This window comes from Hyaena hyaena, unplaced genomic scaffold (genome assembly GCF_003009895.1).
Source record: "Hyaena hyaena isolate Hyena2069 unplaced genomic scaffold, ASM300989v1 scaffold_203, whole genome shotgun sequence".
Taxonomy (NCBI): domain Eukaryota; kingdom Metazoa; phylum Chordata; class Mammalia; order Carnivora; family Hyaenidae; genus Hyaena; species Hyaena hyaena.
The window spans coordinates 2,169,294-2,192,312 of NW_024080835.1; the positions used below are offsets into that span (position 1 = coordinate 2,169,294).

General features: G+C 40.2%; 1 protein-coding gene across 5 annotated transcripts in view; it reads right to left on the bottom strand.

Moving 5' to 3' along the window:
* Positions 1-23,019, bottom strand: part of SCHIP1 (schwannomin interacting protein 1) — a 123,669-nt gene that overhangs the window by 10,516 nt on the left and 90,134 nt on the right. For all 5 annotated transcript variants that reach the window (XM_039241974.1, XM_039241973.1, XM_039241977.1 and 2 more), the window contains 2 exons: positions 18,943-19,061; positions 1-118 (listed from right to left, as the gene is read on the bottom strand). In XM_039241974.1, coding sequence (XP_039097905.1) covers positions 1-118; positions 18,943-19,061 — 237 coding nt within the window. The remainder of the gene's footprint in view (positions 119-18,942; positions 19,062-23,019) is intronic.

Here is a 23,019-nt window from a genome sequence, read left to right on the forward strand (position 1 = left end):
CATGGGAGACAAGGGGGTGTCCAAGCTGGTTTCGGTCTTACTGTCATCAGCGTCGCTGTCCTTATCACTGCTGCTGTCGTTGACAAAGCATATCTGCAGGTTCATCCCACTCTGTAGGCTGGGCAGAAGCAAACAGGACACTAATTCCACTCAGCTGTTTGTTACCAGGTGGCACTCACCAGAACCGTCTGGTTTCGTGAACAGAAAGCGTTTTCATCGCATTCCTCGCATGGAGAAGCGAGCGACCAACATTACTCCCAACTTACAAATGATAACTTTCACTAAAGGACAGTGATGATAACTTAGTGAGTTGAGAACCTGATAAATGATAAAATGATAACTTTTGCTAATGTTATTTTTTTTTCATACCAGTTTTATGTTAAGTGAAAGATAATTTAAATCCACATATAGTAGCACCAGGCACAATGCCAAATACAGTTGTGCAAAATATCAATGTGTCGAGTCACTGAGTTTGCATTCCTGTAGATAAAGATGAATGGGGTCCTCAGCAAAATAAAGCTGCCTGGTGTCATCTAGTATCTTGTCCCACGGGGACAATTGAAAGAAGCTCACTAGAGCCAGCTTGCCAGGGCCACAGCTCTCTGCAGAAAGACTCCCTTTTTTCCCCCTAGATAGACAGACTAGGATTGTCTGGAGGAAAACTATGCTTAAAGCAAATTGCCAAAATCCAACCAAGGGAGCCCATTTATGTCATTAAAGAAACATATACCACAGGTTCACGTTAGAGAAACTTAAGGAAACCCCAAACCCAGTCAGAAAGTCACAGCCTTGCAACAGCAGACTGCCTTGTGCACACAGAGCCTCAGAAGCGGAGACTTTTCAGGAGCTCATTATGTTCACGGAGAATCCTGTAGCTCCATGAGTGATGTTGCTGGAGGTGTGGCCATAGAGGGTCACTGGCTGTGTGTCTGCTACACGTGAGGGTGGGCAATGGATTCAACTCACTGTCCTAACCTTCTTTTGAAACTGGACATGTTTCCATACTGTTTGGCTATAAAGAGTCTTTAAAGAAGTACTTTTTCTGTTTTTTTAAATGTTTTATTTTTGAGAGAGATAGAGTGTGAGAGGGGCAGGGGCAGAGAGAGAGGGAGAGACAGAATCTGAAGCAGGCTCCAGGCTCTGAGCTGTCATCACAGAGCCGGACATGGGGCTTGAACCCATGAACCGTGAAATCATGACCTGACCCAAGTCGGATGCTTAACCGACTGAGCCACCCAAGCGCTTCTAAAGAAGTAATTTTTCAAGCATTCCCTGTTAGTCCCAGTCTGTGTGTAAGCTTAGAAAAGGCAAAGGAGGCTCCTAGGCAGCAAGGGATCATAAGCAGACTGCCTAAGCCAGCTTTAGGAAGCCAGCACTGAATTTCAGCTCTGGCATTATTACTATCACAGGGAGAAATGCAAAGAGCAACTCATCTGGTAGTTGACATTAGTATTTTTTTTTATTCCACTGGGGAGGGATGCTTTGTATAAATTGCTCAGATGACTCATATAAAGTGATTCTTTGAAAACGGCACAGAAGCCAGAAAGAGAAAATCTACTGATCTGACACAGACACCATCATTGTTAATATGTATGCACTGCCACCTACTGGTACCTTCTGTAATTACTGCAGGTCCAGGAAGAAAAGGCATCCTTCCCCTCAGCAGGCTGGGCTCAGCTCCCTGCCTGCCTTTCTCTGCAGGTAAGGAGCCAGGCCCTCGCCAGAGGCAGAAGGCATAGGTTCTGCTGTGATCAGCGCACGGTGCTTGGAATCAGTCAGACTTAGGTTCTGAATCCTCACTTCTTTCCCTGGGCCAATAACTCAACTTCTGTGAACCTGAGTTTCCTCATCAGGAAAACGGGGTGAAATAATTCAGTGATTTGTAAGAAGAATAAAAATAAGTTCAGAGCAAGGCACAGGGGAGGTCCTCTGTACATATTCATTATCCTCCTTTTTCTACTTTCTGAAAGCCCCACAAAGGAATACAGAATTTTAAAGGTGATGTGACTTTGTAAAGGGGCCTCTAAAGTCACTTACTTGAATACCTTGCCTGACCTTGAATAGCTCTGAGGGAGTGTCCTCAAGCTGTTTTTAACTGTTAGGCACCTTGGGCTTTTACTGAGCTGGAATTTATGTCCTTTTAATTTTCTTCCATTGGAATTTTTTCCCCCGGAGAAATCTAGTATGTTCACATTACCCTTTGATCCCATACAAATTAAGTTTTAAAATTAATTATCTGTAATTTGTCAACCGCCTTTTCAATCAACCCATTTTTAACATAAAACTCAAGATATACGGATTGGAAAATAGTGGGAAGTAAAACTGCAAATGAAAGAAAACCACATTAAAAGCATATTTTAAAATAAAAAAAAGAGACATTTTAAATTAAACCCAATTTGAATCTAGGATTATGTACCATTTTCTATTTACTGAATAGCTAAAGTCTTGAAAAGAAATGTCTGGTCACTGGATACCCAAATTATTAAAATATAAAGCAACCCAAGATACCATTACCAAATAAGGTTTAAAATATCCAGAGATATATATTTTCATTCTGAAGAAGGCCTGACTGTAAATTCTATTGTCCTGCCCCCAAATGGCCTTTGTGCTAAGGATCAGCTTAGACCTAAATAAACCAAACCAAACAGCATTTCTAGCTCAGGAAAGTCAAAGGAAAAAAAAAAAAAAAAAAAAAAAAAAAAAAAAAAAAAAAAAAAAAAAAAAAAAAAAAAAAAAAAAAAAAAAAAAAAAAAAAAAAAAAAGGAAAGATTTAGTAGTCAGAATGAAACGAAAAAACACCTCAGGTAGAAATTCAGAAAATCGCCTTAGTACCACATTATCACCGTGGGAAACTGAACAGAGCTTCTTACAGGGTGAGACTTGTAATTCCTTATAGCAGTAATCACCAAGAATGTTACTCTCAGGAAAAGGAAATTATATGACATAACAGCTAATGGTTCAGAGGGGATTTTAGTAAAGACATCTTAAAATGGACTCAGGTTTCAAGAAGGATTTGTTTGCCTTTAGCCTTTAAGCAGGTTTTAAGATGAAGACGGCTTTGGGGAAACTCCATCACAGATCTCAAGCTGCAGCCTGGCTGGGGGGTGAGCGGGGCCACCTGGTGCTCTCGAAGGCCTCTGTGTCACAGTGTCAAGAAATGACAGCCCCTGTTCTGGGCCCCTTCCCACCTCGGGGAAGCATGGCTGCCCTGAGGCTCATTCCTGCGGGCTGGAGTCCCTTGGCTCCGTCCCTCACACTGCAGTGCCTCCGGCCTCACTTACAACCAAGCTACACAGTCTTGCAAAATCCAAGCTGCCAGGGGTCGAATTTGCTTGGATCTCTCAAGCACAGTCAGAGGTGAAAACAAAACAAGATCCTCATGGTTTAATTAGCGATATAATTTGAGGTATCCAGTTCAAGGTTGCTTGATGCTTCGAGTGGCATTTAGCGGAGCACTGCCTGCAAAAGGCTGCTTGACATCTGCTTGCCTGTCAGTATGAGATCTGAAAGGTCTGTGTCCTGGTTTTCTTGGAAACCTCTTCTCAGCATGCACCAGGAGGCAGCAAAAAAACCCACACTGCAGCCCAGGTACTGACAGCGAGCCACGGGATCTGGAAAGAGAGTGTTCTGGATGGAGAATACTCAGAATATGAAGACACAAAGACGAAATATGTCTTCTGCGCTTCTCTGCGGGAGTGCAAGTGGCTTTCTTAGTGACAGCGCCTACTGGCCAGCAATGGGAAGGCATTTAGGTGAGAGGATGTTCAGCACCAACGTCTCCTTGGCTTTAAGGGTGAGGAAGACTGTTACCTGTAAAACATTTGTGCCTATTTCCAGCCACCACTGCTGGGGGTGTTATTAAAATATGCACCACAATGAGAGGATGGGAGAGGTGAAAAGTTTTTAACTCCTAAGAGGATGCTATCTCAAAAACCCATCCAAGTCATAATAGAATCTGGTATAAAGAGAATACTTTTTTTCTAAATACAAGGACAAGACCAGTTTATTTCCTGAGAGAAACAATGTGATTGATGATCCTGAAGTCTGCTGTGACTTGAAGCTGGGTGGTAGCCACTGTGAATCTGGCCTCTGTCCTTGGCCTTGGTTTGAGGTGACTGGGCCTGGGCTGTTCTGAGGCTAGTTCTGAACACCAGAATTACTTGCTGTTTCTGATTTTAAAGTTTATTTCTTTATTTTGAAAGAGAGAGAAAGTGCAAGTCAGGGAGGGCTAGAGAGAGAGGGAGAGACAGAGAATCCCAAACAGGCTCTGCAACTGTCAGTGCAGAGCCAGACTCAGGGCTTGAACCCACAGACCATGAGATCGTGATCTGAGCCAAAGTCAGATGCTTAACTGACTGAGCCACCTGGGTGCCCCAGTGTTCCTGAAATAGCAATCTCCCAGCACCAGCTTAGATCAGCAGTGTCTACACAGAAATGTTTAAGATTCTTTGGTTTTTATCCCCTACATCATTCCTTAGTTAACTTCACTTGAACTGCTGCAATGAATTGGAGTTTAAAATGATGTTCGTTTATATTCTCTTTTTGGGCCTTACAACCACCTGTGGGTAACAGGAAAGGTAACAGTTACTCAGAGAAATCAGGTAAGTTCCCCAGACCTGTGACCACCTGATTTATTAAAATGGTACTAATTCTTCCCCTCTCTGCACCTGCCGCTCTGTAATGTGACTTTGCAGCTTCTCCCATTGAGAGATGGGGTCTATTTACCTGCCCCTGGGCTGACCTCCTATCGTGTCTTGCCAACAGGATGCATGGGGGGGGCGCCTGGGTGGCTCAGTCGGCTGCGCATCGGACTTTGGCTCAGGTCATGATCTCATGCCTCATGAGTTGAGCCCCGTGTCAGGCTCTGCGCTGAGAGCTAAGAGTCTGGAGCCTGCTTCGGATTGTGTGTCTCCCTCTCTCTGCCCCTCTCCCACTCATGATGTCTCTCTCTCTCAAAAGTAAACCTTTAAAAAAAAAAGGATGCAAAAAAAAAAAAAAAGGATGCATAGGAAGTGCCAGTATTCCAGTTCCAAGTCCCCCCCTGAGGAGCCCCTGCCACTGCCCTCAGAACAAGTCCAGGCTGGCCTGCTGGCTGATGAGTGACTCCCTAGCACAGAGCTCAGTCAGCAGTTGCTCCCACCAAAGTCCCATATACACGAGAGGGTACAGCCAAGGGTGGTAAAGGTGCCTCACCAACCTGTAGCTGACTGCAGACACATCTGAGCCCAGCTCTGATCAGCAGGACTGCTCAGCCAACCTATAGGTTCCTAAGCAGACATCAGTGTTTACCACCGTATGCCAGTGATGTAGGTGTTTTTTTGTTTTTGTTTTTTTAATTACATATCATCATTGTGGCAACAGAATACTGGTACCAGGTCACAAGGCAAGAGATGACAGGCCGAACCTCTGGCTTTTGAATCCAGGGCCCCTTTCCCCATACTTCACCTCAGGTTTGGATTTATTAGATCTTGCCTGTATGTCTGGTAATATGACTTAAAGGACTTATACCCCCTGCAGTTGCATGTAATTCTAAGGCAATTGTTTGGTTTTTCTCAAGAAGCAGAGAGGGAACTTCCCATATGCCTGTGGATTTCAAACATGCCTTGCTCAGAATCTATCTGCAAGCAGAGAGGCCGTGAGAGCCTCTGGCCTGGCTCTATCATTTGTTGCTCAATATCTCCAATTAGTTTGTGACTGGGCCATTAAAATATGTTATTTCCATTTATTTTAATGGATCTTTGATGTATTATTCAAAGGCTTTATACATAATGAATAATCACTCATATTTCTATGAAGTATCTTTCTCTGTTTCATGAAACTTTCCAAAGGGAAGGAATATAAAATGTGGGTTGTAATTACCCAAAGGTAGCTGTAAACACATTGCATTTTTCTAAGGATTTGTCATAAAGAAAGGATGTGGGAACACTTGAGGTTTCAGTAAGCTCCAGATGTCCTGGACGGGTGACAGTGTCTCTATAGAATGTGCTGAGGTGGGTTAAAATGAGGTGCTGCTACTCCTTAATAAAAGACTTTCCCATCCCCAAACCCCAACCCCTTCCTCTTCTGTTACTCAGTATTTGTTATTGTGAAAATACTACTCTAAAATGCTATTTTTTCCTTTTACCTTAGTAGGATTGTGTTCATTTCTTTTGCTAGGTGGTGTGTAATTCATGTGATGATAATTTATTAGACTTTTTAAAAAGATTGGTATTTACACAACAGGTGTGAATACTGCTGGTCTAACATATACCATCGCATACACACCAAAGTACCATAAATGACTTTTACGTTAGAAAAGGGATATTTAGGGGCACCTGGGTGGCTCAGTCGGTTAAGCATCCGACTTCAGTTCAGGTCATGATCTCACGGTTCGTGGGTTTGAGTTCCGTGTTGGGCTCTGTGCTGACAGCTCAGAGCCTGGAGCCTGCCTCGGATTCTGTGTCTCCCTCTCTCTCTCTGACCCTCCCCTGCTCATGCTGTCTCTCTTTCTCTCTCTCTCAGAAATAAATAAAACATAAAAAAAAAAAAGAAAAAGGACATTTAGCTGTTCACTCATTCATTTCAGGTAATAACATCTCTGAACTCCATGGCACCAGTAGGCGAGTGCTTTGGCCAGGGCATACAGTTTCTAGTTTTCTATAGTCCCCACTACTCCCTATTGCCTTTCATCTGGGCTACTTCACTCATTTATGTTTCTTGCTGACCCCTGAAGGCACTTTATAGTTCATGATCCCTATATTTAAAGTGGATGCATAGTTAGTAGCTGAGCCATGCACAAAACCCAGGGCTTTTAACAGGTACCAAGTGCTTGGATCATTAAATCATAACGTACAAATAGAAATGTGGTATATACAGAGTATTGGAAGAGAGCTCAAAAAATATCTAGTAGACGCTCCGTACCTTAGATAGGAGAAAAGAACAATTTTACTACCTGGACATTCATTACTAAATAAGGTGTTAACCAAGAAGGGGGACTGAGCAGGACCTATAGAAGAAAGGAGGTCTTGGTGATGCGGGGGTGGGGAAAATAAATGCAGGAGAGGTGGGAAGGCCTACCTTCTAGCAGGCATGTATCCAGAGAAGTACATGGTAGTTTCAAACTATGTGCCAAAGAGAGGACTGGGGAGAAGAGAGGACATCATGTCTCTTTATGTCCCGTCCTGACCCCACATCTTCTAGGACTCTGGCATTTAGCAGCTTTAAGGTGACTGGAGTGTAAATGGCTCTCTCTGTTTTTTTTCCCCTCCTAATTCTGTACATAATCTCTTTTTCTGCTCCCTTTTCCAAGGCTAGCTCTGGACTTTCCATCTGTACATGTCCGCATGATGGCTGGTAAGCATCCAACACCACATGGCCAAAGAGTTTTCTTACCACGATAGAAAAGGAGAACTAGCAGTCTCCAACGTTTCTTTGGTGAAGTGTCACAGCCCCTGTATCCTAACCCGATTCTCTTGAGAGCTATAAATACTTGCATTCCCCAGACAGCCGTTGGTTCTAATTTCACATCAATGTCCAGTTTCTCACTAATGACCACTTAGATGTAATTCAATTTGGAATTATAGGATCTTCACATTGGAAAAATGCATTTCAGCAGAAATATTTTCTACCATGAAGTGAGGACCAGAATGAAGCCTCTTCTTATACTAGAATAATGATGGAATGAAATAGTCCTCTCTCTCAGGTGCCAAATGTGATCTACTTAACATTTTAATCATAGCCAAATGATTTCTAAGCAATTTACGTTCTCAAATAAAAAGAGTTAACATTTTGGATCATCTACTATGTGCTAAGGCACTTCATTTATACTACCTCTACTCCTCAGATGCACATAAAGGAAGCATTATGACCCTCATTTTATACATGAGAAAACCAAGGCTCAGAGGTTAAATTACACAAGGTCGCAGAGCTGGTATTTTACTTTATCAGAGTCTGTTTTGAGAGGTCAGGGCACTTTAAGAAGGATAGAATAAATTCATGAATGGAAGAAAAAAAGATGGAAAAAGAAGGCAACACAAAAACAAAACAAAAAACTGGAAAGAATTCCAGTGTCTAACAAGAAGAGATTGATTAAGTGTATTACGGTAAAATATATGATGGCCATTATGTAGCTAGTAAAAATATAATGATAGAAGAACAGTTATAAACATGGGCAAATGTTCCTGATATATTGTGAAGTGAAGAAAAATCAGGCTATAAAACAGCACATATAGCAGGACTCCAATTTTGTAAACAACAATGTGAAGATATATTATGCATAGAAAAAATGGCAGGAAATATATCTAGATATATTTTGGTGAAAGGAATTCAGTTGACTTTGAATTTTTCTCTTCTGAGCTGCTCTGAGTTGCCATGTGTGGGCATTTAGCAGGAATTAAAAAGGGAAAAGGAGAGAGAATGGATGAATTGATTAGCGCTTGTGTGTTGGAGAAAAGGTGAGTAGGATTATATGTTTGACAGCTGGAAGAGGATGGTTGTGTGTCTGACTCAAATGGAGGCTCTGCGTGGAGCATGACTCACATATGAGTCAGGCTGGGCTTTTGTTCTTGGCAGGGGGCTGGGGACGGGAGATCCTCTTGGAAAACAGCAAGAAACATTTCCTCGTAAGTGAACGTTTCTGGAGATGGACTCTCTGATTCAACCGTTCACATCGCTTCCCTACCCAGTGTGGACCCCATTCTTCCCCCTTGGATCTGCAGTAGATTACAGACTCGGAAGTAATTGATATACATTCAAATGTCTGTTTTTAAAGCCAGACTGCTTAATTACTCCTCTCGGCCCAGATGGAGTTTAAGCCTTGCATCCATCTGACCTGCTGATGAATTTCAGCTGCTGGAGATGAAGAACTGCTTGTTGCTTCCTGGGTTGGGTGATCATGTTCCTGTGTCTGGGGTAAAAACACGGCAGTTGGAGAGTCAGGCCTGTGCATGTGTTTGAGGAGTATTGCCTGGATTTGGTGACACTCTCGACAGCAAATTCTTGTACTCTCTTCAACAGTGAATCACTGCTTTCACCACTTTTTATGTTCATGTTTCAAAACATTTGGGGCTACCACTTAGGCTTGGTTGTAGAATAAGCTTTATCTCAAAGACATTCTCTTTCATGATTTAATGTGGGGTCACTCAAATTATATGCAGTCATGAAGAAGAATGCAGTAGATTTACTGAATTTCACTGATTCTGTGAAGCATGGTTGTTCACATTTTGCCGTTGTTAAAGTTGGGTGTCTCACAATCTCAGCCACCCAGGCAGCTGGTGACATGACTGTTTCACTGAGCTGTAGCCCTCTCAGCCAACAAATCAGTTAAGGGTCACTAATGAAGGGGTGGGCTCTGGCAGTCCATGTATTCATGCCGTCTGGTAAGAACAGGAAAGCTCCAGCATCAAAACCTGTGGATCAAGGGCTTGAAAGGTGATACACAGCATCGTCCGATGGCACAGAGGATGACATTGTGGAGAACAGTAAAGATGGACAACTCTGAGGGAAAGTGGTTAAACGAACAACTGAATTCTGAAAGTAGAAAGAGTATAGGACCATCTTACCCAATGTATCTTACACATTTTTTTTTTTTGTATGTACAGGACATAGGGGATAAAAATGGATATCCAGGTAAGTTTAGAGGGCTTATTTCAGTAACTAAAATAACAATTCTAAGTGTTAAAGCGGCATGTATCACCATTCAATTGGCAGTGGTTTATCAAAATGTCTTCTATGGGTTTTTAATACATGTAATCATCTGGATGTGAATAATCTGACGGAGAGGCACCTGGGTGGCTCAGTCAGTTAAGCATCTGACTCTTGATTTTGGCTCAGGTCATGATCTCAGGTTTGTGAGTTCAAGCCCTGCATCGGGCTTAGCACTGACAATGCAAAGCCTGCTTGGGATTCTCTCTCTCTGCCCTCTCTCAGGCGTGCACTCTCCTCTCTCTTGCTCTTAAAATACATAAACAAGAAAAAAAATTTAAAGAACATTTTGAAAGGCAGAGAATCTTATAAGATTGAACAAAAGCACTGTGTTAAACCTCCAGATGACACAGCTTACTTGGGGTCAGTGGGAGTATTTTCTCGTGGCAGCGGATGCTTCTGTAAACTCTCAAAGGAGCCTGGTCTTCATGTGAGTTGCATGTGTCCAGACACATGTGTGCGAGCACTGTCCAAAGGGAGCGTAAACCACAGTAATAAAGTCACGACAACTTGTCAAAGATGATACTCCAATGAAAAATCATTCCTAGAAGCTCTTTTAATTAAACATTTAGCTGTCCACTGGAGCCATTTTTAAATATAAAATGCAGCCCTGTGGCCTTTTCCTCCCTGCCTCCCACCCTTTTGCAACGGCTCCGACAATTGAATTCTCATTGGTGATAATAAAAAAATTCATAAGACAGGGTACAGCTGGTTCTGCCTCTAGCAAGATGTCAAATTTCGCTTGCACAAAATTAATTGCACCTAATTAAACTGGGGTCATCGGCATTATTGTAAAGCGAGGCTATTTATTAGACAAAGAAAATTTCACAAATACCAATTTGCTTTTCTTTAGGGTTTGTGAAAGAGAAGAATTGCTTACATAATTAAATTTGTTTTGCCATTTTAATTTTATTACTCCTCAAAAGACCCGCTTCAAATCTTGCTTCACTTTTAAAACTCGTTGATATTCTAAAAAATTACCTCCAAAAGTAGAGGTAATCCTTGAAGGAGGGCATAAAAAAATGATAGGTTTTCTGTAGGCTACCCAATTGTTTTTCAAATAGTATAAAAAATAATTTGTAAACTACTGTTTACCGTGACATGTATCTTGGAATTACTTACATGAAGGGTTTCCTAAGCAAATTATTAGTTCCATGTACGAGACTGAGATGAAGTTTCAAAGCATGCTACATGTTGTAAATAGGTTGTGACAGTACACACCTATTACTTCAAGGAAGATGCTACCGAAAGCAAATTCCACTGCGTTGAAGTAGACAACCTCATCCATGCTGGGTACATGTGACTACACTGCTTATTTCTTCCAGGAAATAGCACAAAAATTATTACTGTTTGAGACAAAAGGATGATTCACTTTCCTGGCAAAATGATGCTTGTTCAACTTGGGATTCTGTGGCAGATTACATATGCAGATTCTCAGTTCCTCATATTCAAAGCTCCCGTGAGTCAATTTCTTTAAAGCCTCTCTGGATCAGTGTCCGTCCAGCTGATACAACCGCCTGGGCTATGGTGCCTCCCCAGCTCCTATCCCCAGCCAGTACACAAAAGAAGGTGGTAGGTATCTATTATTGGTCTTATCTTAGTCATTCACCAAGAAACCTACAAGATCCAGAAAGAAATGAGTGGGGGATGTTGGATGGTTGAGATGAGTAAATAGTAATCATTATTCAAACCAGCTGCTCAAAAGCTCTCTGGGGAATTTCTGTTTTTCATAATATTTACCATATTTAGAGAGAAGGGTAGAGCCTATCCTAGGCTACACCTTCCCATCGTATACATTATGAAAAAGACTGTATTTCTATTTATATGTATACAAATAAAATCTATCTTGGGGTAGGATAAGAGGTAAGAGAGAGGTTTATTTTGTGGTTATTCTGAGAAAGGAGAATGGAGAGGGCTGCACACATTTTCTCCACAATGTCAGATCAGGTTGTAATGTCTGAAAAATGAAAGGTTTCCTAGAGGACCATTACTAATGACCACTCTGTCTTCTGTTCTCATAGCAGCCAAGCCACTTTGAATTCCTTTAATAATACTGACTGTATAAACTCAGAATCCAAAATATAATGGTGATTCAAGATTAATGTGGTCAATAACAAATATTTTATAGCAAAGTATAATACTAGCAATAAGGGAAAAGGAGTCTTTTTTTTTGAGAACATGACTACACTGAATATTTCTTAGAAACCTATTTCAAAAATACAGTAGGTAATTCACTTTCCTCTTTTCCCTATAAGCCTTCATAAAGCTTTCGCAGAAACATTTTTAAATAGGAAAAAAATAACAAAGGTCATATAGTCTCAGTTTGAAAAGGCTGATTATGTGTGGATTAGCAAGTTTTAAAGAAAAAAAAAGTGGCACTTCCTATATTTGCTACATTTCGGTATAAGTCAAATTTAATTAGTTGAGTTATGAAGCAATATAAAAAAGTCCTTTGCTACAGTATTAGGCATGAAATATCTTTACGGGATTATTGTAAACCTAGCTTACATTTAACAGCTTGTCACTCTTCTAAAAAGTGCTCTGGGAGACAGCACCAATTAGAAAAATTCAATAGGGCTGAAATGCAAAGGACAATTACGAAGGACTTGCACTTGCAGGAGCAGCTGAAAACAAGTCTTCGCAGAAGACCCTTCTATTACTTCATGATTTCTCACACAACGTGTATGAAGTTAATTCCTATGGGTAAATGCATGTTCTTTAAAATACATAAATAGAACTGCATTATTTTGCCAAAGGTCCCACTAACTGGCGTAGGTCTCGTCTTAAATGTAGGCTCAGCACTTCAGAATGCATTGCTTGGCCAATTAATTTTAAGCCCTTGGCCTCATTTAAAACTGAGTCCTGAGCTCTTTGGGGTCATAGAGTCAAATAGATTTACCTGGTTCTAATTAGTTAATAATTCAACAAATGTACTCTGGTGCATTTTGGAGCACCGTATGAGTGGGCTTTAACGTTCTAACATCCTTCAAGTCCTTTTGTAAGAGGTGAGGTATTTCTAGCTCAATGAAAAATTTCAGGATTGTAATAGGTTGGAAAAATAGGGATGGGGAATGTGGGTTGTTATACAACTGAACATTTCCCGAGGCTTTTCTCTTACATTATTAGTGGCAAGGGGGTGATGACAGTCTTTGCAGACTTCCAATTTACAGGGATAAAGTGATATTTCTTAGAAACATTAAGTCTCATCAATTAGCCGTCATCTTAAAGGGTATCCGAAAAGTCATCGTGTTCTTACAGAGGATGATCTCATCCCAGAATGTGGAGATGAAACCATCTGAAACCAACCAACAAACAAAAAACCCCCACAGGATATAAATAATACTCCTTATGGCAAGTCAACAAGTGTAGCTTGTTATGAGTGACTGTGAAATACATATATGTTTAGATAGCTGTGTCTCCCATGGGGGTAGATGACTCAGTGATTTTTCCAAGCTTGCTCTGTCTGAAGAGTTTCAGGTGGGCTTTGGGGGCATGTAGGGAGTGATGGAAAGAGGCAGTGAAGTGGAGGCTTGGTGAGGGGCACTGGAGGTGGGAGATACAGAGTGGCACTGAAAAGAAATGAGGGGGGAGGCATTCTCTGGGCAGGGGTATCCCAGACCTTCTTCTTTGGTCATCCAGCAACAAAAGAGGATGACCTAGTTTTACATACCGGATTTCTGCATAGGATTTTATTTGAGAAGATACTTCAGCTATTAGAAATAATAAAAACTTGCATGAGACTTCTAGTTCAACATGGCATTTTGAACACGGGCATTTGTCTACTCACTCTTCTGAAATCCTAGTAAAATAATATTAAGGGAAGAAAGAAGGTACAAACCTCCATGGACAAAGAATGTGGGAAAGGAGACAGCAGCATGCAAGAGGGTTTGAAAAAATGTTGGTAGATAAAATGAGGATGGGTGAGAGGTACTTGAGTTAACATTTCCACTTGCTGGGTTATGCGCCGATGGCTGGTAGAGGAAGCCCATGCATTTATTTGCACTGCAGAGTCCAGACAAGCTCAGGTCCAGCTGAAGGTAGATAGGATTACACACAAAGAAAGACTGATTGAACAAACTGGAAGGACCATCAGACCCTCTGTTGGCCCCATCTACCTGTGGGCTGGCAGAATGAAGAAGTTTACTGTCTTGAGAGGCTGAACCAGAGGAGCTCTGAAATGGGGCGCTTGGACACAGCTAACACCCTTTACTGACATCAAGGGAATTAAGTAACATTCTATACATTGAACCTTCAATCACTCCCCTGCTAGAGTCTTAAAATACTGGCAGCCAGGCTCAAAACTCCTCAGGGCGAGGTTGGAGAGTGGTCTATGCATCTTATAGCCCATACTTTTATGTGGATGCTTAATGAAATAGTTGCATTTTTATTTGACCATTCTAAGGGAAAGTTAACCACTCTTTAATTCAACAAATATTTAGTGACTATTAGGCATTATTTAGGCAATAGTTATGGTGGTAAACAAAACAGAAAAAGACCTGCTTTCTTCTTTCTTAGAGCCTATATTTAGTGCTAGTGAAAGACAAAGAATGGATTAAAATATGTACACATACACACACACACACATATGTATGTATATACATATATATATCATATATAAAATATGATATCAGGTAGTGATAAGGACCACAAAGGAAAACAAAGAGTAAGAGGATACGTAGGGTAAGAGGAGAGAAAATGGTCAGGGAAGGTCTCTTTGAGGAAACAGTAGCCCAACCAGAGAGTTTGCCCAACAACATTTAGCATTTTATACTGAATTATTGACGCAGAGAAATCAAAACAAAATATAAACTCAGAAAAAATCATGGACAATGTATAAATCAGAAGAAAACATCTTAAACAATTTACCTAAAATTAATATCTACAGTAAAATGAGGAAGCATCATTTCAAGAATTTTTGAAAACTGAACACAAAATGGAAAAAGTCTTAGGAAAATACAACCCATCAGAGTTGACTCAAGAAGAAACATGTAAAATCTTAAGATCATCTAAAAAGTGTAAGCAGTTAAAGCAAACAAAGTAAATAGCAGGCCCAGATGGTTACATAGGTGACAAACAGCATATTCCAATATTATGCAGACTTTTCTTAGACACTGAAAGAAGGAACAGTAGCCAACTTATCTTTAAGCCAGCACATCTCTGATACAAAAACGAGAAGAAAAAAATACTAGGAGAAAAGAATACAGCAGACCCATGTCATTCATGAATATAAATGTAATAATCCTAAACAAAATACTACAACGAAAATTCAATAGTGCCTGAAAAAAAAATCCAACCAATTTTGCTTTATACTAGGTATGCAAGGATTGTTCAATATTTTAAACTATACATGTAATTCATTAATAGATTAACAGAGTAAATCATATAATGATCTCAAGAGATGCAGAAAAAGCATGTGATAAAATCAGATACCTATTCATGAAAAAAAATTCTTTGTAAATTATGAATATAACAAAGCATAATTAACTGATAATGAGAAACATTAAAGAAAACCTAAAATTAACATCATCCTAAGTGAGAAAACATTAGAAGTGTTTCATTTAATATGAGAATGAGCTAAAGATTCTAACTACTACAATTTTTTAAAAATGATTATGTATTATTGAGAGAGAAAGAGAGACACAGTGCGAGCAAGGGAGGGGCAGAGAGAGAGGGAGACACAGAATTCGAGGCAGGCTTCAGGCTTTGAGCTGTCAGCACAGAGCCTGATGCAAGGCTTGAGTTCACAAACTGTAAGATCATGACCTGAGCCAAAGTTGGACGCTTAACTGACTTAGCCAGCCAGATGCCCTTAAAAACTACTACCATTTTTAATTCTCAGTATATTGAGGTCCTAACCCATACAATAAAAGGAAAAAAAAACCAAACAAACCAGGAATGAGGACTGGAGAGCAACACATGATAAACAAAGCTGTTCTTTTTTGGATGATACTGTTTAAAAATCCCAAAGAATCTATAGACAACTTTATGAGAGGTAACAGGATGGCAGACAAGTAATAGGAACAATATAGTGAAGTGGATGGATATAAGACTAGTATACAAAACAAGCTGCATTTCTGTTCAGCAGCAAAACAATGAAAACTCATTATAAAAGAGAATTTAAAATAATACCAGAATGTCAAGTATCTAGAAATAAGTATGACAAAAGATGTATAACATCTCTACATGAAAAATTATAAAACCTTAATAAGAAATATTCAATAAGATCTAAATAAAAGAAAGAAAGGCCATGTTCATGGGTAGGGAGATTTAATATTATAAAAATGCATTCTCATCTGACTTGATCTATAGATTCAATGCAATTCCAGTCAAAAATTCCAAGAGAGTTATTTTGTTGAACTTGATGAGATGATTTAAAATTTATATGGAAGAATAAAAAGCAAGAACAGTTAGCATATTTTTGAAGAAGAGGAAAGGGACTTGCCTGTCTAGATAGTAGAATTTATTTTGAGGCTACAGTAATTAAGACTTAATGGTATTGGTACAGGGATAGAAACACTAACTAATGAAATAGAGTGTATTCCCATTAATGTATAGTATATACAGAAGTGGTCTGTCAGATCAGTGAGTAAAAGAAAGATTTTTTTAAATAAATAGGATGGGGAAAATGTTCATGTAAATGGAAAATGATGAAATCAGACATCTCCATAACCATATAAACTCCTGATTGATTACAGACTTAAAAGATCAACACTCTCAACTCTCAGTAGGGAATCTAGGTTAATGTCCTTTGGACCTTGGGGTAGAACATTTTTAATACAAGACACAGAAAACATGGACTATAAAAGTCTGATAAGAAGGAATTCTGGTCATTAAAGACACAGTAAGGAAGCAAAAAGACGGGCCACAACCTGGGAAAAGATACTTGCAATACATACAACATATTAAGGATTAGTATCATGACTATAAAATGTTGATAAAATCAGTTTTAAAAAGCAGAATGAATCCAACAGAAATTTGGACATAAGACCCAAATAGACATTTCACAGAAAGGGAAACGAAGATGGGTAATAAGCACAGTGAAATACCATTTGCTATCCATTCAATTACCAAAAACGTGAAAGAGATTGGCAATATTGGGTTAGAAAGACTATGGATCAACAGGATTTCTGACACATTGCCCGTCACAGTGTAACTTGTAATCATGTTGGAGGACACTTTGGGCATTATCTTCTAAATATGAACATTCACGTGTTTTCCCAGTAACTCTGTTCCCAGGTGTACACCAAAGAGAGACTTGCACATGGATAGCGGAGACATGTGTTTGTAAGTGTTTATAAGCAGCACTGTTTACAAGAGCAAAACCTTTGAGACAAACTCAGTGCCTGTAATCAGAACAGTGGCTGGATAAACTGTAATATAGTCACACAGTGGAATATAATATAGCAGTCAAAACCATGGACTGGCACAAAGGGGAAAATGGAGGTAATTTTCATCTCAAGACAAACACTAAAGTTTCTCAAGTAATCACAGTTTACTACATGGTTCAATATAAATAATCTATGATCTTCATAATGTAAGCAGTGAACTGTTATCTGACCCCAAGTTACGAAACAATGTTAAAGGGAGGATGGGAGAAATACACAGGTTTGTCTGTGGGAGGGCTGTAAAAGACCTGAATTATAATTTTCTATAGCTGGTAGCTGGTAGCTGGTTGTTTAAAAGACTAAGAAAATAAGCATTTTACTTACAGATATATAGGCAAATTACCAAAAGAAACAGTCAAGGAGTTAAAAGTTATTGTTTCTGGAGAGTAGGACAACCTAGAGACAGATGGAACAGGTAACAGTTATCTTTATTTTGTGTTGTTATTATACACCTTGTAGTTACTGTTAATTTTACTTTCAGAGCCATGTATGCGTGCGTGTGTGTGTGTGTGTGTGTGTAAAACTTTGATTTTTAAAAACAAAAACCTTCCATTTGGGCCAGATGAATATGACTTTGCTGAGCAGAGAGATGGTGTTTCTAAAAGCAATCTCTTTAGTGCTCTGGGGAATATTAAAGAAAAGCAGTAGAGATCTGTATGGTCAAATCTCCTCATTTTACAAAAATGAAGAAAGGGAGGCATGACAGAATGGAATTTCTTAAAGTCTCAAAATGAGAAACCGACCAGGACTAATCCTCAGGTCTGCAGGTTCCTCAGCCAGGGCTCCTTCTGCCGCCTCCTTACTGGGAGCGGAAAGAGGTGCTTTCCGGCAAAGGGAAGGGTGGCCTTCTGGCTCTGGAATGACACGTGAAAAAAGTGAGGGGACCCTAAGAGACCCGATGGGCACCCGGCTGAGGATAAGACTCCGATCTCCATGTTTGAACCCACAGCAGTGACTCTTAACGTGTGTGTATATGGGAGCGTGAGGGTGCTTTCTGATTTTCGCTGATTCAGATGAGTCTCTAAGGATCAGACTGAAGTACAAGGCTTACTGAAAGCCAGATAGAATATATTTAAGTAGACATTAAAGTGTCTAATTCTGGACATCACAGTAAGGAGAGAGTGGAAATTTGTTGGTTAAATAAATGCATAAACGTTATCATGTGTCTCCCACACCTGGCTTAACATGGTAAATATAGCCAGTATTTATACCAGAAGTGATTCATATGCATATTAAAGTTTGGGAAGCTCTGGTCTACAGCCCTGTCTTCTAGGTACAATTAGAATTTTAATATATCTTAACTGGAATTAAAAGCTATGCAAATGACCGATGGTAGCCTGAAATAAGTTACAATAAATAAGCAGTGATGTCCTGAAATAAATTAAGATAAAGGAATAATCCCTGGAGGACAGGTTAAGCACTGTAATAAACATCGAATGATCAAAGTGGGAATTGTATTTCTCAGTTACCGGCATTCACTGCAATCAAATGTTTCGGAGGGGGGTGATGCTGGATGCTTTGGAACTGCTTAATGGGAAATCTGGTGGTCTGCCACACTTCTCTAAACACCAGCCAGCTTGATTAAGAGTGTGGCTTGATTTCCCCATCACAGAGCAAAATCACAATTGTGTCTAGGAAAAAAAAATGAAATATAGAAATATGACCGCAAGTGGCTGGGTGAAAACTAAAAAGCAAAAAAACAAACCCAACAGGTGGTGTGTGTGTGTTTGGGGGTCTGTCTAGAATCCAAATAAAGGTGGTAATATTATGGGAAAAAAGTACTCAAGGGTTTAAAAGGTATCTTTTATTAAATGTATAGTCGGATGACAAAATCCATTAGGTACATATCAGAAAATCAACTCAAAAGAACACTCACCGAGAGGAAAGGCTTGGCTTCCCGCTTTTGCTACAGCTGGTATAAATTCCTGGGCCATCATCAAAGAAGCTTCCAAGTGCCAACTTCTGTCGGATAGATTCTCTCTCATTTTTCTGTGCCTAAAATTTCAGGAAAATAAAAAATGCTGATAAGTGGGCAGATACAGGACAACTATAGCCCAACTGCTAAGTTGCTTAGAACTGCAACCTTAGATGAAACATGAAAAGGCCACGGCACAAGAGCGTTTGAATTATGAAGAGCTGAAATTAAACCGATCTTTCCTGGTTTCCCCTCTGCAAGCAATTTCAGTTCTTCAGAGCTTTTCATGATCACGGGTCTAGGAACTCAACATGGTGGTATAAAGTGATCTTCACCGGAATGGAACTAGATTATTTGGTGCCATAATCCTTCTTCTTCTTACCTGCTGGAGGAAAGTCGTGGAGGGCAAGCACTTTGTCCTAGATCAAATCACTTTTATCCCAAATGTGGCCTTTTCCCGGATCGTGTCTTCTCTTCTGTATATCATCCCTTCAGCCCACTTTCTTTATTGCAAGAATATTAATTCATTCAAATGTAAACTGGTACAGCCCCTCTGGAAAACAGTGTGGAGGTTCCTCAGGAAACTAACAATAGAACTCCCCTATGACCCAGCAATAGCACTGCTGGGAATTTACCCAAGGGATACAGAAATGCTGAGGCATAGGAGCACATGGACCCCAATGTTCATAGCAGCACTCTCCGCCAACAGCTAAAACATGGAAAGAGCCTAAGTGTCCATCAACGGACGAATGGATCAAGAAGATGTGGTTTATCTATACCATGGAATACTACATGGCAATGAGAAACAATGAAATCTGGCCATGTGTAGCAACATGGATGGACCTTGAGGGTGTTATGCTGAGCGAAATAAGTCAGGCAGAGAAGGACAAATATCATATGTTTGCACGTATAGGAGGATTAGGAGGAACTTGACGGAGGAACAAGGGGGAGAAGAAGGGCGGAAATGGTGGGGGAGAGGGAGAGAGGCAAACCATGAGAGACTCTTGAATGCTGACAAAAACTGAGGACTGATGGATGTGGGGGGGAGGAGGGATGGCATGGAGGAGGACACTTGTGGGGATGAGCACTGAGTGTTATGCGGAAACTAATTTGACAATAAACTATTTGTAAAAAAAAAAAAAAGAATATTAATTCATTCAACGAATATGCACTGAGCCCCTATGAGATGGCAGGTGCCACGTTACAATGCGGCACAGCCCATTGATTTCCTGGACACACAGCCCAGGATGGGTGATCGCAACCCCTGCCTGCATCTGGCTTATAGTCTTGACAAGGACTACTGTTTCTGTTTGAGAGTTATCCTTATCTCTCCAGGTTCAGAACACAAGAAGCCCTAACAAAGGGCCTGGAATAGCTGGAGGATTCTAACTGGGCCTATCTGTTTCACATTCTGAAGAGAAATCAGGTCGGTGTGCATAGGAAAAGGATGTGGGAAACTACACTACTGTGATAATTTGGATATGTTTACAACACTTGGCTTCCCATAAAAGTCCCATAAAAACTCACCATGCTGAACTTTTAAACCCTTTAAACAACAGGGGAGAAGATTAGAAATGATTTCCTTAGTTAAAAATAAAACAACTACAAAAACAAACATAATGAGTTAGCAATCCTGGGGTGAGAACGAGAGCTTGGGTTTCTGTTCTGTGGCAGTGTCATCGGATGTTCTGAGCAGCGGGCTGAAGACTCGGGTGAGCCAGTGATATCATCAAATGCAGCTCACGTGACTGAGTGTGGCTGTGGAAGGCAAGACGGCCCTTGAACCGCCCAATGAGAAGTTCTGGAGCCACATCTGCTGCCACTGGTACCCAGAAGTTACACGTGAAAGCTCTGAGCTGCCACCTGAGCATCACTATGTCAGCGATGAAATGCACAACCTGTTGGAAGGGTGGGCTGAAAACTGGCCTCATTTCAAATACCCCCAAGTGAAGGCAGTGGACTATCGGTTAAGGCTGTTCTAACATGGTGGTTGGTAAGGTGTTCTAACATGGTAGCCACATGTGGCTATTTACATTTTGATTAAAAATTAATGAATTAAAAGTTCAACTCCTCAGTTACACTAGTTACATTACAAGAGCTCACCATATTAAACTGAGCAGAATAAAATATATGACAGCACAGTGCTTCTAAGATAGTGGTTTTCAATTGCCAGCTTGGATAGGCTGAATCAGAATTTCCTGCAGTCTTTTTCTTTTTTTTAACGTTTTTTTTTACTTATTTTTGAGAGAGAGCGAGCGAGCGAGCATGAACAGAGGAGGGTCAGGGACAGAGGGAGATACAGAGTCTGACATAGGCTCTGAGCTAGGTGTCAGCACAGAGCCAGATGTGGGGCCTGAACCTATGAACTGTGAGTTCATGACCTGAGCCCAAGTTGGATGCTTAACCAACTGAGCCACCCAGGTGCCCCTCCTGCAGTCTTTAAAATACACACCCCAGACTCCAGCATCAGATATTTAGCTTAAATAGGTTTGCGAACTTCTAGTTCAAGGACAGCTCATCTCTGTTCTCCTTTTCTTTCATATTTAAAATTTTTTCTTTAAAGTTTATTTATTTTGAGAGAGAGAAAGAGAACAGAGGGTGAATCCCAAGCAGGCTCTGGACTATCAGTGCAGAGCCTGATGCAGGGCTCGAACTCATAAGCCATGAGATCATGGCCTGAGCCCAAGTTGGACGTTTAACCAACTGAACCACCTAGGCACACGCCCCTCTTTCACATTTTTTAATCCATGGAAACCATAGCGTTCTATCAACTCTCAAACTTAGTGATTATATCTGTAGCTATTTATGCAGATAGCCCTCCCTTTTGGCATGTACCAATGGAACCATGTCACACTTAAGAGCTATAGTGCATGTGTGTGCAGAGCCTGGAGCCTGCTTTGGATTCTGTGTCTCCTTCTCTGTCTCTGTCCCCTCCCCTGCTCATGATCTCTCTCTCTCTCTCAAAAATAAACATTTAAAAACTTAAAAAAATAAAAATCACTCATAAATCCACCACTTAGATACAGATCACTGCTAACATTTTGGGGTTTTTTTGAGAGTTCTTTTTAGTTTTTTATCTTATATGTGTATTTTTTTCCTTTTTATAAAATTGGGATCATATTGTTTATTCATTTAAGACTTTCCCTCATTTAATATTTGATATTCTTTAAAAACATAATTTATAATAGCTGTATATCATTCTGTCCTATGGAGTTACCTTCTATTGTTAGCCATTTGGGTTGTATCCAATTAAAAATACCACAGAAGTCTGCATTTTTACATAAATCCCTGCCCACGTGTCTGATTCTTTCCTCAGGATAAGTTCCTGGAAGTGGAATTACCAAATCAGCTGAGTGTGAACATGTGTTGAGGCTCTTGACACATTTTGTCACATTGCTCTGGAGAAAAGCTGTTCCAATTTACATGCCCAACAGCAACGTAAAAGGGTGTGGCATTCACTATATTCTGGCTAACACTGAGTACTTTCACTGAAAAAAGACTTCTGTTGTTTGATAGTCAAAAAGTGGTATTCTTTTTGTTAATATCCTTGATTACCAGTGATATTAAATATTTGAAAAATTTTTAGTTTCTATACTTGCTTTTCTCTGAATTACTTCTAGCTTTGCATATTTTTCTATAAAGGTCTGAAATTTTTATAGTAGGCATATTATTAGTCCTTTTGAGATAGGTGTTAAGGTAGTTAAGCAATAGCTGCTTCTCTAAAGTGTTGTTGACAGCTTTGTGCATGGAAAGCCCTTCTGAGTCTAGAGGTAAAGGATCTCACTGGATGTTGGAGGATTAAATGAGAACATTATGGAAACTGCTTAGCAGCAGCAGTAGTGGTGGTGATGTAAATATATGATAAATGGTAGCTATTATGGTTAATCCTCCAACAATTTCTGCTTTGAAGATGAGGAACTGCAGGGTGAAGGAAGGTTCCCCCACTATTAGACAGAAGAGCTAGGATTCAAGTCTGTCTTTCTGGTGCCAAATCTTTCTGCTCTTCCACACTGATGAGTGAAGTGTCTGGGCAAATAA